The sequence below is a fragment of the Rhinolophus sinicus genome, chromosome 4 (assembly GCF_057876585.1).
Source record: "Rhinolophus sinicus isolate RSI-liver-muscle chromosome 4, RSI-T2T, whole genome shotgun sequence".
NCBI lineage: Eukaryota > Metazoa > Chordata > Mammalia > Chiroptera > Rhinolophidae > Rhinolophus > Rhinolophus sinicus.
The window spans coordinates 26,438,232-26,458,630 of NC_142504.1; the positions used below are offsets into that span (position 1 = coordinate 26,438,232).

Below are 20,399 nucleotides of genomic sequence, written 5' to 3' on the forward strand. Positions count from 1 at the left end.
ATTTCCTGAGAAAAACCTTTAAATACTTAGTAGATATGAAGAGATATGCTTTCACATGTGTATAAAAAATAAATAAATAAAATTAAAATAGCATTGCATTGTAGTTATAGAAATTTACCTGAAAACTCCACTATGAAAACTTTAATTGCCCAATGTTCACTGATATATACACTGACTATATGAGTTTGGGTAGAACATTTGATTGTAGGAGTTTAGATATATACATAGTAGTTTGGTTTCCCTGGGTTATCAAGTTAAAAGTTCTTAATTGCAAAAGAATATTCTGTTCATTTCGGAATATTTTAATTTAAAAAATATATACATTTTCAAACCCAAGAGGACAACAGTAGATAAAGGTATAGCTAAATTTTCTCATTCCTGATTGCGGTCACATGCATGTAATACACATTTAAGTAGGGGAGATTTTTGAGGTCACTTTGGAAATTAATCCAGATGTTTCACATTGAGTGCCAGAGTGGCTCATTCACACAGCTGTAAATCAGAACCAATATTTTCCATGTGTTTTCAAAATGAACTCTTTAATCTATCAACAGTTCCCCTTTCAGCAGCACAAAATAGTAATTGTGAAGGTTGTTGAAAGCTACTTTATCTGCACATTCATATTTCAAATGAATGAGGTGATTGGATATATCTCAAAGGCAATATGTCCTCCAGTTGCCACTTTAAGGCTGCCAGTGTTTTGTATTCATTTCAACCTGAAAGAGCAGTCAGAACAGATATAGGACACAAATCAGGAGTTAGATTTTTCCATGTGTCAAATTCAGTGTTGAGCTCTTAAAAGTTTTAACACCCTAATTGTGAAGTCATTTATTTTATTCCAGCACTCCTCAGAAGCCATAAATTGCTACAAGATGCCATCAGTTTATTTAGCTCAAAACACATCAAATGTTTCTGTCTTTCCATCACCCATGATTGTTTGGTGTTAATTGCCTTCAAAAATGATCTTAGCAGAGAATGCAGGGAAATGCTTATCTAGCAGTTCACTACTAGCATTAAGGATTTTAATTGTGCTAGATAAACATGACAGGCAATTATTGAATGTTGTTGCACAATTGGAAAATAAAAAATGGAATACTGAGCATTATACTATGCTGCAGTTTTGTCTTTATCTCAGTGCCTAATTTGTATCTTTTAACAATTTAATAGGTTGAGTTTTATTTGAGAGATGTTTTCTGTAATACGCTCTTGCAAGTTCAGACATAATGTGTTATATTTGTCTACTCAGTAATACAAAGGGAATCAGTCTGAAGTGATACATAGTAAATCTCACTACTGCCATAGTATTTCAGTAGATAAAATGGAAAGAAAAAATTTTCATTTACCTGTTACTCCAAGAAGTAGAGTCATGAAAGATTATGTTTTCTACTTTCCACTATAGTTACTAAATAAAAAAAGTTGAGAGGTTTACTTTTGAAGTGGTTTTGAAGTTTAACATGGTGGAAAAATGCAATTCTGCTAGAAATATTTCAGTAATATCACCTTTAAAATACTAGTGTCCTTTTTCCAAAGCAATTGATGATGTTGGAAAATAATTGTGATTTAAAAATATTATTGGACTTTTACAAACATTAAACAGTTTGGTCACAGGCTGGCACTGATTTGGGAATAACTTTAGACATTTTTACAGTTTGATTTTATTTCTTAAACTATTACTAGACAACACAAAACTATTACATTAAAAAATTATTACTAGCCAAATCAGGAGTTACATTTTTAAGCATCTCATGCTGTTTTAGGTAAATTCATTAACTGGCTGTGCTGTAGGAAAAAGGGAATGGAATTTGAAATATATTTCAATTCAAAATAGTGATGTGGGCTTTTGTTTCCTCACCTCAAGCCATAATTAAAGTCAAGCTATCAGATGTAAGTAGACGAATACACCCCTCTTAAAGATTATGCTTTTCAAAATGTTCATAAATTATTCCTTCAATTCACTCCTGGACTTTCCTCTGGATCATTATCAATACTCCAAAAGCCTTCCTCAGTGTCAGAAGTATATTCAAAACTTAACATCTGCATCTTCTTCCTGTCTTCAGTGTTTTACAACTGACAAAACCCCAACTGGCGGCACACCTGCCTTCCTGGAGATTATCTGAGACTAATTACCACTTTGGAAAACTCATTTAGTGCATCCTGTTCATCAGACCAAATTTGTGATCCCATCGTTAAAAAAACTTTGTCTTTCATTCTTCATTATAATTAGGTGACATAATATGCATATATTCTCTGATGCATCAAATTCACTCCTAGGAATACTCCCAACAGCAGTGCGTGCATATGTTCACCAAAAGACATGTTCTACAATGTTCATAACTATTGTTAATCATAGATGCACATTGAAAAATACCCACTCGCCAACAATAGACTGAATGAATAAGCCGTAATGTATATTCACACAATAGAATACTATATATCAAGGAGAATGAAGTCTCGAACAACATGCAACAATAGGGATGAATCTCACATCACAGTGTGGAGTGAAAGGAGGTTAGCACACGTGGGTATACACTCTGATTCTATTCACATAAACTTTTAAAAAGCAAAACTCTTCTGCATTGTGAGAAATCAGGATAATGGTTGCCCATGTGAGAAGGGGTAGTGATCAGAAGGGAACACAAAGGAGGGTTCTGGAGTGTTAGTTTTATGAGTTTTTTTAGTGAACTTGATATTTATGAAAGATGCACTTTTGTGTATAGAGACTACAGTAAGTTTAAAACAGGTGATGTATACCTTTGACAAAAGTATCGGGGATAATGTATAGAAAGATAGTGTGGGGACAGAGCCCCAGAGAACAGTTTCCAGGCTCTTGGCCTCACGTGGAGGGGTGCTGGCTCAGGTAGTAAATGGCCATCAGCTGTGATTGGATGGCCGTCAGCTGTGGCTGATTGGCTGTCAGCTGTAACCATTGAGCCATTGGCCACTAATATAACTGCCGCGGCTATGGAGGAGAGTCGAGGGAAGTCAAGGAGAGTCGAGGAGAGTCGGTTGGTTGGCAGCAAAGCGGACAGCAGGTCGCACGTCGTGTGAACCCAGCCTCCAGTGAGACCATAGTGGTATGACTCCCCTATCTATGGCTCCATGGGTGTTCCTTTTTGGCCTCACCACATCCTGTGTTCTTATGTGGGGAGTGGGAGCAGAGACCCCACAGGCCGCCCCGCACAACAGATAGGCTACAAATCTACTCCTCTTCCAGATTTTACTGGTTCCATCTGTGTCTTGTAAAAGTGTTTCCTAATTTCATTCCCACATACACAAATGAGTACAACTGGTGAATCTTGAATAAGCTCAATAAATTACATCCATCTCAGTATCTTGGTTGAAATTATGCTATAGTTACCATTGGAGGAAACTGGGAAAAGTGTAAAAGGGACCTCTCTCAATTATTTCTTGTAATTATATGTGAATCTACAATTATCTTGATAAGAAAAAAAAAAAAAGGAAGTGCCAAATAAACACAAGAAAATATATTAATTTCCCAAATCAGACCCTACACTAAGTGAACTGTAGCTTAATGTCTGGGGTTGCTGTAAACATGTACTTTTAACAGGTATTCCAGGAAATTTATGATAAGCAACGTTAGGAAATACTTCATAGTAAATTAGCAAGTTTTTGTTTTTTTGTTTTGTGTTTTATTATTATTATTATTATTATTATTATTGGGGAAGGAGAACAGGACTTTATTGGGGAACAGTGTGTACTTCCGGGACTTTTTTTTTCCAAGTCAAGTTGTTGTCCTTTCAATTTTAGTTGTGGCGGGCGCAGCTCAGCTCCAGGTCCAGTTGCCATTGCTAGTTGCAGGGGGCGCAGCCCATCATCTCTTGTGGGAGTCGAACCGGCAACCCTGTGGTTGAGAGGATGTGCTCCAACCAACTGAGCCATCCGGGAGCTCAGTTGCAGCTCAGCTCAAGGTGCCGTGTTCAATCTTAGTTGCAGGGAGCTCTGCCCACCATCTATTGCAGGACTCAAGGAATCGAACTGGCAACCTTGTGGTTGAGAGCCCACTGGCCCATGTGGGAATCGAACCGGCAGCCTCCGGAGTTAGGAGCACAGAGCTCCAACCACCTGAGCCACCGGGCCAGCCCAGCAAGCTTTTTAAATCACTATCTCAATCCAGGGCACTTTGGGCATGAACTTATAGACTAAACTTGTCATATTGGTTTTTATGTGATCTTATTTCACTATAATAAAAGAAATCAATGTTTGTTCATTTTCTTTTAAATCTACCTAAAGTGAAAAGAATAAAATACTTAGGAATAAATTTAACAAAAGGCTTATACACTAAAAACTACAAAACATCACTAAAAAACATTAAAGAAGACCAAAATAAATGGAAAGAATATATATCTGTAAGTTTCAACTATAATTTTGAAGTGAACTATGTAATAGCCACCATTTATTTCAAGAAATGGAACATCATAACCAGTACCTCAAAATCTCCCCATGTGTCACTTGTAGACTTAACAGCATCTTTGGGCATTGTCCCTGATTCATTTATCTTTTCAGGAAATTTTTTCTTTTAGTTGAATTCCTTTATAATTTAGTCAGCTTGTCAAAAGGTATTTGTTAAGAATATCTTGTGTTCCAAGCATCCTTCTAGACTCTGAAGGAGTTATATCCTAGTAATGAAGATAAATAATGCATACATAAAGAAATAACACAAATCTAATACAAAATGAAAATAGAAAGTGATGGTAGCTTGAAGATGATCTGTTAAGAGTTGATATATATATATTAATCGTGCCATAGGACTTAATTATCCATGTATCTGGATTGTTAAGATGGCAATACTCCCAAATTGATAAAGCTATTCAACACAATTCCTATCAAAATATTAGCTCTCATTTTTGGCAAAAACTGACAAGCTGATTCTAAAATTCATATATAAATACAAGGGACCCAAAAGAGCCAAAGTTATCTTGCAAAAGAAAAAAAAATATGAGGACTCACTGATTTTAAAACTTACTACAAAGTTACAGTAATCAATACAGTGTGGTAATGGCATAGAGATTGATGGAATGGCATTTAGAATCCAGGTATAAATCCTTACATTTATGGTCAATTGATTTTCAACAAGGGTGCCGAAACAATTCAATGTAGTAGAATAGTCTTTTCAACAAATGGGCCTGGGGTAACTTGATAATCATATACAAAAAAATGAAATTAGACTGCCTAACTTTTTATCATTTACAAAAATTAACTCAAAATGAATTTATAACTAAATATTAACAGCCAAAACTATAAAACTCAGAAGAAAACATAGGTGTAAATAGTATGAGCTTGAATTAGATAATGGTTTCCCAGCTATGACATCAAAACACAAGCAACCAAAGAAAAAAGAGATAAATTGACTTTCATTAACATTTAAAATTTTATTCCTCAAAGGACATTAAAATTTTTTTAAAAGACATAACAAATGTAGAAATTAGAGCACTCCTACCTTGCTAATGATACTGTAAAATGAGGCAGTCATGTTGGAAAACTGTTTGGCACTTCTCAAAAAGTGAAATACAGAGTTACTAAATGACCCAGCAATTTCACGCCTAGTTATATGCCCAAGAGAACTGAACATTTTCACATGGAAACTTCTCACAGCAGCAGTATTCATAATATGCAAAATATGGAAACAACTAAAGTATTCATCAACTGATAAATGAATAAGCAAAATATGATATAGTTATACAACAGAATACTATTTAGTCATAAAAAGGAATGAAGTACTAACCCATGCTACAACATAAATCAACCCTGAAAACATTACACTAAGTGAAAGAAGCCAATCACAAAAGACCATGTAATGTTTGATTTCATTTTATGAAATGTACAGCATACGCAAATCCTTGGAGACATAAAAATGATTAGTGGTTGCCGGGGGATGGGGGGTTGGGGGAAATGAGAAGTGACTGCTAATAGGTACAGGGTTTCTTTACGTGGTGATGAAAATGTTCTGAAATTAGATGGTGGCGACGGTTGCACAACTCAATGAATATATTAAATACCAAAATGTGAGCTGACTTTTATGGTATATGAATTATGGCTCAATAAAGTTCTTAAAATTCTACTTAGAAATCCTAGTATAAATTGTTTATATTATAATCATTTTCAAGATAGAATCCTTCATGTTGATGTAAAAGGGTAAGGCAGAATGTGTTCTTGCATCCAGAACAACTACTCTCCACAAAGTGTTACGGAGGACAGCATTTTACTTTTGACCAGAGGAATTTTGTTTTTTCCACATAGTTGCCTAGAGAACAATAGTGATAAATTGATAGAAACACCAAGTTGATGGGAAGGGACTGTTCAAGGAAAATGCTTCTGTTTCTCACAACTACTCTGTAGACTCTTAAGTTAATTGGCTGTGTGATTGGATGGAATGAGTACTGGACCAGAGGTCAGAAAACCTTTCCCCACATTTTGCTGGATGACCTTGCACTTGTCAATTATCTCTCTGCATTTGTTTCCCTATCTGCCAGTAGAATCAATACTTGCCCGATACATTTATAAGATTTTCAAGTGAATCCAATGAATACAAGATATGAAGGCACTTTGAAATGGACAACACTATAAAAATATGAGACATTATTTATTTAACATCCTTCACTGTTCTTCTTCAGACTTGATTTTCAAAGAAGGAGAAACATAAGGTGCTAAGTTAAATGATTCTTTTTGGAAATCCACTGAGAGTGTCTGGCTTTCTTCTTGAGGAAGAACATTGCGTAGACTCAGAAACCTGAACTTGTGTTCCATTAACAGATAGGATTTTGTAGAAAACTGTTATAATTTTTTTAATGAATCTTTTGGCAGCATGAGAATGATATGGCAGCAGACAGGTTATTGTCAATTAAACACTAGCTGTCAGAAAGTCAGAAATGTTGAAATATGGTGCACGTGAATTCTAAGCAGATCATATGGCAGCTGCTCAGCTGTTATTATAACAGAGTCACCGCGTGTATGTGTCATTTTCCCGCAGAATTTAATTTGATTCCTTAATGACAGAGACATCTCTGCATTTGCATGTTGCTGTCAAGTCAAACTTGGACCTTCTAAATGAGCTAGAATGGTGGGTGGTAGAGGGCGACTGACATGTGAAGGAGATGGTTCTCGACTCATTTTCCTCCACTTAGGTTACATCGAAGAGGCCTGCATCATCCCCTGCCCCTCCGACTGCAAGCTCAGTGAGTGGTCCAATTGGTCCCGCTGCAGTAAGTCCTGTGGGAGTGGTGTGAAGGTTCGATCTAAATGGTTGCGAGAAAAACCGTACAATGGAGGAAGGCCTTGCCCCAAACTGGACCATGTCAACCAGGTATTTTCTACCATTGGGATTATTAAAATACTGTGGTTTAGATTCACAATGATCTATTTTTTGTTCCAAAATAGACAAAAGCAAATAGTCCCTGAATAAGCATGTTATCTTTAGAATGCCTGAGTACATACACATATGTTATTAAAATCCCAAATCAGACATATCATCTCTGTAGTCTCAAGAGAGTTAGTACCCTGCGTATTTTTCAAATGAATTTGCCTTCAGTGGAAATAAAAGGAAACCTACCTTTGAAATAATGGCAAGGTATTTGATATAAAATTTAATGTACATCGAACTTGTATGCTGAGAGCAAGATTATCTCATTCTTAGAATTCTCTAGACTCTCAGAAAAGGTATCTCAATGACTAGCTACTTCAGTTAAAAATCAGAGAAAGTATGTGGGTTTGGGTCTAAAATTAGGAAATATATACTGTATGTTCATTTAAATTTGTGTGATATAAAATATGTTAAAAAATTTAAAGATGGCCTCAAAGCCACTGTAAGTATGTTATTTATCAATTTAGTCATTGGACTTTTCAATCTTATTTGGAACTTTATTTGACTTTGAATGCACATTTCATTAGTTGCTCTTAATAGTTGTTACTCATGTTCTATTGGAAATATAAAGAAAAAGGCTAATAGAAGGAATTGTGACTAAAAGTAATAGAAAATGCATCAGACAATTCTTATCATGCTTGGCTTACATGTGAATTAACAAAGAATTTCATATAGTATATGTAAATATTAAAATGCATATTTAAACTTATGTCACAATCAAATGAACCAAGTCATATGTACGAACCAACCTTAAATGTGTAGACATGTTTCATACATACATAGACTGTCTAATTTTAACCTCCAAACACACTGCTTACCACTACACAGACTTTCCTTCCTAAATTAACCTAAATTGTTCATAGCAATGAGAGTACACTGTCGAGAACTTTTGAATAAAGGGATTAGGATGAAGAAAGGGAAGAATTAAATTCCCTAGAAAGTACTCTGAATGAATCCTGATTTCCCCCTAGTGAAGTAGCTAAATTTGCCCTTAAATGCAACTGAAAGGGAGTAACACACTGCATTGCTGCCATCTATTGGTTTCCCTGTCCTAGTGAATATTTCCAAAAAAGAAAATTCACTTCCATCACCCTAATGAAACAGAATAACTGAAATGTAATGTTTATAATACAAAATAATATTTTCCTACAAGTTTTAAAATCCTTAATTTCCAATAGAGAATTCAAATTTTAACAAATTTTGATCCATAATTCTAATAAAGAGAAATTCTATACATATTTATACTTTAGTATATATGTGTATGTGTGCACAGCCAGTCAATTCTTAAATTAAAAGTAATTGTGTTTGCTTCAGCATTTTGTTTAATAATGAATTTGCAAAGGTTCAATACTTTGTGCCAAGTTGTCATGCTATGAAAAGTCTTTAATCTAAGCCATTTCTCTGTCACTCTCCAATGCTGATAGAATCTAATGCAGAGTCTGAGAAGTACATCTGGGTATGTGTTGTCAGCTTACTGGTGGTATATTGAGGCATTAACAACTGAAAAATCAAAGCTAAAACAAGAAATAATAGATTCTTGAATATTTGACCTTGAGCATAATTGTTCTACATTTAGAAAGAAACTTCTAGGGATTTATATATTAGTAAAATATTAGGAACATAAAGCATATGCAAAAATGTGTGTCAATATTGAAAATTGTAAATCACATACTTTTTACTACAATTACACATTCCTCAAAACGCCTGGTGGTACATTGACTCGAAAATTGTGTCTGAGGTTCCATTTTCCAATTGAGGAAACAAATCCTCATTTCCTAAGAAATATAGAAGAATGGATGAAGATTGGTAGATTGATCAATCAATCAATCCATACGTAGGTAGTCCATTCACAATTTGAGCCACAAGACATGTGTAGTTATATATCAATTCCCCATGGTAGGTATTTTGCGGTCTACTCAGCTTTCTGAGATGTCCTCATCCTGCCAATCTAATCCTTTCCTTGACTCTGCTGTTTGCATTACTCATTTGCGCATCTTAATTTTAGACAATAAGTTGTTTTTTGTCTCCCAAGACCAAAGAAAAATGTTCTAATCATTTACCAAAAAAATAGGATTTATATAGGTATAATATTTGAAACTTAGAACGTGTGTTATTAAAAATACTGACATTTTCCTTATTTTTGTTTCTCTCCCTTTTTTTCATTTCCGTTGAATGTGACCACTCCAGGCACAGGTAAGAACTCTTAAACCTCATGGCTTATAAGAGAGTGCTGCCTGTTTTCTGTTTTACTTCTGATTTCTGAAAATGTATTTTTTTTTCCTACTGTTGTGTTGTATCTTTTACAGGAAAAAGAAAATATCATACTTTCCATAAAATGTGTGTTCTACAGCTGATCCCTTTTTATTTCCTAGCATGCTACCTGTGTTTTCTCATTTTAGAATCAGGGCTTGAGGTGGGAAACTAGCTTTACTTCACCAGCCTTGAAAAAACAGTGACACGTCCCCTGAATGATCTCATGCTTCTCAGAGGGAGAGTAAGCGCACAGGTGGCTGAAAGTGGGTGGCAGGAGTTTGCTGAACTGATCTGTACTCACTGCAATGTAGGAGGTTAAAATGCTTGTTGCCATCTAAGGATTTCCCCTTCAATTTTTCCCTTTCCCACAAGTTTTAAGGTAATGTTTTACCTAGTAGTATTTAGTCGTATTTTAATATAGCACCCAATGTGAATTTGATCACAGTAAGTATAGATTCTTTCACCAACAGTGCACATTTTTTACTTGGAAATAGATCTCCTTTGTCACTTTATTTGGGTGAAGTCCACTAAAATTTGCACAAAGAATGACTCCAAAGGGCTATTTAAATCTATATTTTCTGGAATTAGTTATATAAGACATTCATGTGTGTGTGTGTGTGTGTGTGTGTGTGTGTGTGTGTGTAGCATAAAAAAATAGAGTCAGGTTATTATAGATTTTGAAATGATTGAAAAAAACATTTTCTATAATGGTTGAGTCATCTCTGTTGCAGTGGATAGTGGTCCATTTATTTCCTTTATTTAGCCATTCTTCTCACTGAGAAAAGAGAATAATTGTTCATTGTTCTAAAAATCCTGAAACCAAACAAACCACCTCAAACTTGGGGCTGAAAATCTTTATGCATAAGGGAGCAGAGACAGTTTGCTTTGCTTCCTGTGGCCCTCACTGCTTCAGGCTGTAGCTATGTGATATGAAACCAATTGCAGACCTTGCTTCCAAGCCCTATATGATTGAGGGTTACTTTGAAGATATGTTCATGTTCTTTATCTTTTAGCTTAGTTTCATAAATGGAACACAAAAGATGCACGTGTTTTTTGTAACACATACATATTTGGAAAACCAGCCAAATTACATTTATTTGAAAACAGCTAGTTTGATACATTTCATTCATTCCTTCCTTCATTCGTTCATTCATTCATTCATTCATTCATTCATTCAACAAATCTCTATTAAATGCCTGGCATATGAGTAACCAGGGGTAACTATTGAAGACACAGAAAACTGTAAATAAGACCAATGACCCAGGAAATCATAGTACTGTGTGGGGAGGGTCAGTGCGGGGGAAGTAACATGTCAAATGTGGTCCAGCAGGTCAGATCCATAGCTGCAACGTAATAATGGAGGAACAGAATAAAACACAGCTAGCTAGCCCTGCCTTTCAGTGCTAGAAGTCTCAACAAACATCTCTGTGATTCTATTTTAGAATAAGGAACAACAAGGGAGAGAAATAAAAATATGTAAAATAAGAATATAATGATTATTAAGCTGTAGTCTTCCCACTCACTCTCATCAGGTTCCTAAGATGAGATCATTGAGAATGGTGTGTGTTTCAGGTATATGAGGTCGTCCCTTGCCACAGTGACTGCCACCAGTACTTATGGGTCACAGAGCCATGGAGCGTCTGCAAGGTGACCTTCGTGAACATGCGGGATAACTGCGGAGAGGGCGTGCAAACCCGAAAAGTGAGGTGAGGCCAAGCTGAAGTGCCCAGAGAAGCAAAATCCACAACACCTCCCAGTTTCACACCTGCCAACATGAGCGTTCACTGCTCGCCAGTCTCCTAAATACACTGTCTTCAGTTTTATTTTTAGGGACTTTGTGTTCATGGAACATTCTAAAGGGATCTGCTTCGAGCAGCAGTTTATCGTATTCGGCTTTCTGATTTAGGAAGCTTCGCTTCAAGGTGCTTTTCTTGCAGGGAAAGAGTCTCATATTGAATTCGAGCTGAACCAATGCCGATTTTCCAACCCCTGTAACTTTTTCCTTCAACGCCAAATATATTTCTAACTGCATTTCAGTGATAATGTGTGATAAACTCTTGCTCCTTTATATCCAACTGACCAACTTTTGAATACTGTCACCTGCTCCAGGAAGCCGTCTCTAAAACCCCTGCTGGCTAGCGCTTCTCATTTCTTCTTCTGTGGCCTCACTATCTGGGACAGTAGCCACTAGCCACGTGTGCCCACTCTCACTTTAAATGTAAGCTAACTAAAATGAAATAAGATAAAAAATGTGTTTCCTCAGTTAACAGGAGCCACATTTCAAGTGCTCAGTAGCCACGGGGAGCGAGAGGTTATTCCATCAGACAGCATTTCCATCAACACAGAAACTTCTGTTGAGCAGCATTGTTCCATGGTACCCTATGTGCACGTCATTGTTTTGAAAAGCTCCCGTTACATGTCTGTCGCCTTTATTAAACCCTGTACATTTCTCCAAACTGAGACCTTGTCACAGTCATAGAAATTCCCTGACACATAATACAAGAGTGATACTCATTAAATTTTCTCCACAGCATCTGCATACAATCCTTAAGAGTTCTAGAACCTAGGAAACAAGTGTATGAGGTTTTACTATCTCCACTTTGTAGATTCACAAGTACTAATTTACCTCTAGTAAAGTGACACAGTTTGCATTCAAACCTAAGTCTCTTGTCACTTCATGTTTTTATTAGTTTCACCTGAAGCTCAATAATATTGAATGTCAACTATAATTTAATATATATGTATAAATATATATACATATATATATTTATACATATATATACATATATATGTATATATAAATAGAGAGAGAGAGAGAGAGAGAGAGATGCTTTTTAATTATACCAGTTTCTTCTAACCATGCTGAGTGGCACAAAGTAAAGACAAATCTAAGAACATCCAGAACTTGACAGCTCATGTTTTGAAAAAGCTCATTCTCACCGCTGTCTTAACTTTTTATCAGTTTAAGATTCATATGTCTTAATCTGTTTCAATAGAAAAGTAGACCAAATTAACAATTTTTGTTATTCTAAGTCCTTGACATACTACGTATAACTTCGCTTCTAATATATATATATATATATTTCTTTTTTCCAAAGCCATTGGAACTCTCAAGTTATTTTTCTGAGTAACGTAAAAAAAAAGGTGGATGGGAGCAGGGGAGGTAATGAGTTGATAAGGAAACGGAAGGAAAAGGCAGAAATTCTGCTTTCTACACTTCTTCAAAATTTAAAATTTCTTCTTTAAATTTAAAAATATTTCTCTGATATTAAGTATTTGGGTACATTGGTTTTTTGGTTAATAAAAGAAATTATAATGAACTACTGTTCTTTCAACTTTCCTTTCAACTATCTGTGTACGTGTTTTTTTGCTCTGTGCATAGATATTCTCAACATTTCCAAACACATCTTAAATAAAGTAACTTTTCTGATCAACTTATTTTTTTCAGTAAACATCTTTAATGCATATATAGAAAAGAGAAGGTCAGCATTGGTTGTGATCTCTGATCATGTAATAATGTTTCTTTATTGAGTAGCATACCTCCCTAACCTTATCCTCTGCTAATTAAGGTCCAAGTGTCCTGCTTAGCTGTCAGCAATCGATGACATTTTAGGATGGATGAGTCTGTAAGAGCAGGATTGAATATATTTGATGTCATTCTTTCTACTTTAGGATGGTATGACATATCAAAGACTGAGTGATAGAAATGGTTTGCCCTGGTGGGAAGAGATACTTTTCACTGACAATTTTTTGAAATTTCCAACACATTGCAATGATAATGATGGTGATGATAATAATAATAATAATAATAATAATAATAATAAAACAGATTGATTTGGTTATTTTTATTGTTGCTTTAGAATTCTCTGCAAACAGTGCACCCCCTATTGCCACATGTGAGCCTCTGGCCCCACCCTCAGCCTCCATCTTGATTCTACACTGTTTTCTAATACAGTTCAGTTTTCTCACGGCACAATTCCTTTCCTAAGGAAAGGAGAAAGGCCAAGAATTTGAAGAAAGCAAATGAACTTAAAGTGTCTTCCTTTGGGCCCAAAATTCGACCCAAATATTCTGTATTCTAGATTGATTAAATAAATCATTAATACCAAATAAAATAAATAAAACATAAATAATCTGAATGTCAACAATAAAGGTTTTTTTTGTTTTTTGGTTGTTGTTTTTTTTTTTTTTTTCAATTGTGGCACATTCAAATGTAGTCATTAAAAATTATATCTTAGAAAAATAGTTAATAATACAAGAGAGACATCAATAATGTATTCTTGCTTTTCTTTCTTAAATGGTACAAATAGTAGGTAAAGTTTGCTCCCATTTAATAAAATGAAAATATATGTTTAAATATAATAGTCTGTTAAGAGTGGTTATCTCTGATAAGAATTATGCAAATTTTTTTATTTCCTCTGTTTTTCCTAAAATGAACATATTGCTTGTATAATAAAAATTAAAGGAAGATAAAAGCCTTTGAAAATGAAGTTTTATGTGCATAAGTACTTAATAGAGTATTGACCATCTGTCCTTAACTCCGAATCAATAGGTAATTTTGCAAGTTAATCCTTGTGCATTTTGTCAGTTCTTGCAGTGAGTGCAATCTCTTAGCAGCAGATCCAGCTTTGAGCATTGAACTCTCTTGTCTGTTCTATGTCCTCTCAAAGCTGCTATCAACAGAACTTTTTTTTTATTTTTTGTACTAGTTTCAGATGTACAAAACAATGTAAGAGTTAGACAATTCATGCCTCACAAAGTGATAACCCCCTCCCCCAATCTACTACCCCTCTGACATCGTATATATCTATTACAATTCCACTGACTCTATTCCCTACACTGTACTTCACATCCTGTGGATATATATATATATATATATATATATATATATATTAAATTATAGTTGACATTCAGTATTATTCAGCTTCAGCTTCAGGTGTACAGTGCAGTGGTCTGGCATCTACACCATCCATGAAGTGGTCTCCCTAATAAGACAAGTACCCATCTGACACCCTACAACATCTTTACAACGTTATTGATTATATTCCCCAAACTGTCTTCCATATAACTGTGGCAATATTGTGACTACCAATTTGTGCTTTCTAGTCCCCTCCCCTTCTCCCTCATCCCTACCCTCTTCCCAACTAGTAACCATCAGTTTTTCCTCTGTCTTCTCTGAGACTATTTCTGTTTAGTTTGCTCATTTATTCAGTTCTTTAGATTCCATGTGTGAGATCACGTGGTATTTGTCTTTCTCCATCTGACATATTTCACTTAGCATGATATTCTCTAGGTCCATACCATTGCAAATGGAATTTTCTTCTTCTTTATGGCCAAATAATACTCCATTGTATAAATGTACCGCAGAACATTTTTAAAAGGCCATTGAAGGCAGAACTTTTTCGTGGGAAGTTAAAATTCTCTCAAAGAAATTTGTGATTTTTTCAACAATGAAATCAAATAAATATCTACCTTTGTGTGTTTTTGTGTTTGCTCTTTAATGTATTTATCCAATTTACAAAAAAAATACAGAGGTGGTGGGTATTTGTATAGATACTTTTTCAGGCTACAAGCCAAATTAAGACATGACTAATAGCACACTTTCTGAATGCACCCCACAGGAAAAAGACATTTCTCTTAAATTCAGCAGCACTGTATAGAAAAGTTATTCTGCGGAGTAGACATATGAAATTGCAGTGCCCCAACTGATTGTAAATTTCTGGGGGAAAAAGTTGAGATCTCAGGTATAATTGGTAACGTGATTCAAGTGACAGTTTAAAACATTGCAATGGGTTTGAGAGGCGTAAGAGCTCCAGCCTCCTTCATCTTGGGCAAAGCAGTTCTCTTCCCAAACCCATTAATTTGGTTGACCTTCTCCAAGTTATAGATGAAGGATGAAGATTTTCTCTTCTATTAGAAAAGTGCCTGGAGAGATTATTAAGTATGGTGAAAGTGAAGGCTGATACTAGCCACATTAATTAGATGCCCAAGTAAACAGCCCTTCATGACTGCTTATAATAGAATGAAATGCAATAAAATGTTTGAATTTGTTCTGTTACAAAGAAAAACTAATAATAAAAAAGGTAATACTAATAAAAATAATAATAATAAATATAGTAAGATCCAAACAACCACATTTAGAGAATGTTGCTATTACGATAATTGTTTTTTCACTTCTTGCTTTCTTTTACAATTATCAGCACGAGAGGCTAAATAACTTTTTAAATGACAAAACTGTTTGACAGATGTCATCAGTTACTTTCAATAGCCGTTCGTGAAACCTGTCACTAGGAGATTTTAGTGTGCCTCGTCTTCCATCATATATGCGTCTACCTTCTCTACAGAATCTGCCATTTTCTTCAGAAGAAAACGTAAATGTCTTATATTCCAAAATTGCAACCCCTCTATGAATCTCTTTGGACCACTGCTCATTAGTGCCTGCATCATACACGGTTGTACATGATTCTCTCCCTTCAGAGGAAGACATACAGAGTTTACATACACACAGTGGTTATAATTTTTAAGGATTGTGATGACATCCACATGCATAAATTTTAAAATCATACTGAAGCTCTACTAATATTTATGGGAGGCAGAGATCCTTTTATGTCTTCACATTTGAAGAATTTTATTCATTAAATGCAAACCTTTCCATCCCCCAACCCCATGATGGTATCAAGACTAACCATCTATCCTGTGCGTTAGCCATTGTTCTAACTGTCCTGGTTCCTTCACTGATAGGTCTGTTTTCTTCTAGATGCATGCAGAACACAGCGGATGGCCCTTCTGACCATGTAGAGGATTACCTCTGTGACCCAGAGGAGATGCCCCTGGGCTCTAGAGAATGCAAATTACCATGTCCGGAAGATTGTGTGATATCTGAATGGGGTCCATGGACTCGATGCACTTTGGTGAGATGATTAGCCCTTTATTAATATAGAGTTTGCTTCATGCCTTACCACTAAAGCTTTAAAGAAAACTTTTAAGAAAGTCATAGTTACTAAATTAGTTACCAAATTAGTTATCAAAGGAAAGGGTGTTTTCTTGGCTACTTCATTCTGTGAGTGTGTCTTTTAAAGTCAGCAATGTTTCGACTCACACTAGAACAGTTTGACCTCCTGCCAGTTGTATACTCCTCCAGCATCCTCCTAACCCAGCACAAAACACCTTCAGATTGGCTTATAAATACACAGCAGGTGAAGAACTGCAGTGGTCATAATGACTTCCTCCAGGTAAAGGGACAAAGAATGGAGCTCTAGTAAAGGTACTTTAATAGTGTCGGGTTATTGTCATCCCTTGCTTTTTGCCCAATCCATTTTATTTAAATTGTAGGAATAATCTTTCACACAGTGGGGGTTCTGCAGCAGGAGTATTAACATTGAAACACAAAGGATCCTGGAAAGAAAGGAAGTAGAAAGAAGAAAGCTGCGCGCCAATGAATCTCTTTCCACACACTGACTCCCTGTCTCTTTGGGCCTGGGAGGCCAGCTGAGAGTTTCAAATCACACAAAGCTTCTAGATTTCACCAGCCCATAGGGACTCCTCCATGGGACCCTGGGAAGAGAGTCATTTGAAACAGAACTGGCTGATGATGTAGAAAATTGGGTTTACCCCTGGGCAGCTTTGTAAAGCTGCACATTTCAAAATGGCATGAAAAGCATGGGGTAAATACATGTAGTGTGGAATTAATTTGCTGAAATACAATATAGGACCCTTTCAGAGAATTTATGACGCATGTTTTCAAGGAAAAATTAATTTTGTATCTCAGTGTTAACATTACTAAAGGTGCTGATTAGAGCCAACTGATACAGCAAGAGCAAAACAGGGCTGGCAGTTGATTTGGATACAGATTAAATTGTAATAAAGAATCAATTTTCACAACGGTATGCAAATGATTTTCTATTCTAATTCCATAGCATCAGATTTGAAGTCACTGCCCCTGTTCTTAGAAACTAATCGCTTTCAGAACAAGATTGTACCAGGAGGAAGTTGGCAAGCCAGTCCTTTTAAGTGCTAAATTGTGTTTGTGTGCATGAATATGTGCACATTAGGAAATAAAGGTCACTAGGTAACAGCTAGTCATTTAAAGTTACCCTTGAAATAAACAGTTTTTGGGTCCAAGAGACTAGATTAGATTAGATTGATAATAATTTCCGTATTAGTAATTAGTAGTAATTAGTTAGTAATAATTAATATGACCATATGTATGTTTACATACATGTGATGTGATGTATCTATTAGTATTTGACACACAGACTCTTAAGCATCTTATAGCTAGATGGGACATCATAAACTCACCCACCACTTTGATCTTATAGATGAAGAAACTGATGTATAATAAGATTGTTCAAGTCAGCCAGTGGCTCCAAGTCCTAACTCTTGCTGCAGTGCTCTTCCTAACACGTTATCCTTTTTGTAGCTGAGTAGTCACCTTTCTGAGGCGTTGTATTATTCTTTGTCAGCCTTGTAATCAAAGCAGTTTCCGGCAAAGGTCAGCCGATCCCATCAGACAACCTGCCGATGAAGGAAGAGTCTGCCCTGATGCTGTTGAGAAGGAGCCCTGTAACCTGAACAGAAACTGCTTCCACTACGATTATAATGTAACAGGTACGTGGATAGTCATCTCATCACAGAGTTAAAGGCCAAACCCCGTGCCTGTCGACTCAGCAGTGTTCCCGTAAGTATTGTTCATCTCCATTTGTGTTTCTTTTGGATGTGCTGCTTACTCTCCCAGAAATAATTCTTTATTATGTAACAGAAATATTTATCTGTTTTATTTTTTAATAAACATCAAGATATAGATAATGAAAATGTCACACAAACATTAGCCTTGAAGGTAGATTGCAAACCATATAAGTGATCCTATTTAAGACATCCACTTTGGGAAGGTGCAAATAAAAGATGTTTCCCGGGGGTATCAGGTTTATTGTGAGATGTCTTTCTATTTCAGAAGATGTTTAATCGCTATAACATAGTGGGACATCAATTCTTTGTGTGGGGGGTATTTCATAAGTATGTAAAAATGTCAGCAATTTTAAGCTTGCCAAAAAGTATATAAAGAAAATCTAACGATTTCAATATTGTCAAAGGTACAGATAAAAATTGATAAATTAGTATTTTTTTCAGAAAAAAAAAGGCTTATTATAAATTCTATTTTTTTCCCTAACCCTCACCTCACACCATCAAAACATATACTCGAAGAAAGAAGAGAATTTTTGTATATGACTTGGGACAACACTGAAGCTTTTGGAATTTTTCCAAGTAATTTTCACACTGAAATAAACTCCAGAAATTGTACAATGATACACAGCAGTCAGATTGGCTTTTGTTTCTTTAGGTTTTCCTCTTCATTTTTCTCTGATGACACAAGGAAATCAGAGTTTTCTGGGATACTCTATGTTACTCTAAAAAAAAAAAAAGGTGAAAAAATTATTTTTGCGACAGACATAAAATAAGAGAAATAAGTACAGCCAAAGTGATTTTGAAATGTATGTTTTAAAACGTTCCAAATATGAGCACTAAGTGAAATAGACTTTTATTTGAATATAACACAGTTAAAGTACCATCCATTAAATTATGATTCTTTTGCTAAAACAAAAATAATGTTAAAATTGAAATTTCTGCTTTTATGAGGGGAGAAGTTTTTAAGTCACGTTTGATCTGTAGGCCAAAGCCATTTTTATAATACCACCAAACGGCAATCAAGATTGTCAAGTAGACATCTGCCTTCCAGAATAATCCCTGCAGCTATGTGCAACCCCAGCAATTCCATTTGACTCCTGATATGTTCAAAGCTAGGACCCATATGCTCTGCATGTGGGATGATTGATTGTGGGGCTTAGGAAGCAGTTGTGAATTAAATATGGGATTCAGGTCATCAGAGTTCCATTTGAAATCTGTTTCATACGTGGCCTTCTGTTCTGATGAGCTCCCTTCCTTTCAGACTGGAGTACATGCCAGCTGAGTGAGAAGGCCGTTTGTGGAAATGGCATTAAAACCAGGATGTTGGATTGTGTTCGAAGTGATGGCAAGTCGGTTGACCTGAAATATTGTGAAGAGGTGAGGGGATGCTGTGTTATACCTTTGTGAGTAAATTCTTTCCTAATAATTCCAATTCATGCTGAGCCAAGTGACCTATGCTCCACGAAGCTTATCGCCAGCAGATGTTTTTCTGCACTATTTAGAGGCTGTTAAGCACCCTTTTGAAAAGAGACACTGTCCAACACTACTGATTTCTACACATAATTTCCTGTATTTTGTTCTGCCCAAAGGTATGTTAATTAGCCTTTTCTGAAAGAAATGCTTGGGGAACAATAAATAATCAAGGTGAAGATAGGCAATAAATCTTAATCAGACTACTCATCATCTTTGTAATTTCATGTGAATTTTGTGTTGCCCGGGACACCTGCCAAGATCCATCATTCATTCTCTCTGTTGTTAAACATTGATCGCATGTGGTTTTGTAGCAGATTTTGATATTAAGATCTAATACCCAGCTGTGAGAGTCTAAGTACTCAGGTGTGGATAAGGGAGAGATTGAAATTCAAACAAAGGAATGGAGTCTGCCATTAGTATATTTTAGATACAGAGAATTGAAACTGTTAATTCTCCAATTTGCAAAAGTAATAGCATTATTTCTAGATGTGACCTTCTGACATGTGAGGAAACGGTTTTTGGCCTTTCTTAGTTTTCAGGAAGCTACACTTCATGTTGTAATTGTTTTGTCTGATTTCCATACCAAAAGGGTACTCACATTGCCGACAGGTTT

General features: G+C 35.7%; 1 protein-coding gene across 1 annotated transcript in view; it reads left to right on the forward strand.

The window, feature by feature from the left end:
* Positions 1-20,399, forward strand: part of THSD7A (thrombospondin type 1 domain containing 7A) — a 352,776-nt gene that overhangs the window by 307,469 nt on the left and 24,908 nt on the right. The window contains exons 14-19 of the mRNA XM_019726870.3: positions 7,143-7,321; positions 9,566-9,571; positions 11,204-11,337; positions 16,389-16,542; positions 18,094-18,238; positions 19,575-19,690. Of these exons, the coding sequence (XP_019582429.3) occupies positions 7,143-7,321; positions 9,566-9,571; positions 11,204-11,337; positions 16,389-16,542; positions 18,094-18,238; positions 19,575-19,690 (734 nt within the window). The remainder of the gene's footprint in view (positions 1-7,142; positions 7,322-9,565; positions 9,572-11,203; positions 11,338-16,388; positions 16,543-18,093; positions 18,239-19,574; positions 19,691-20,399) is intronic.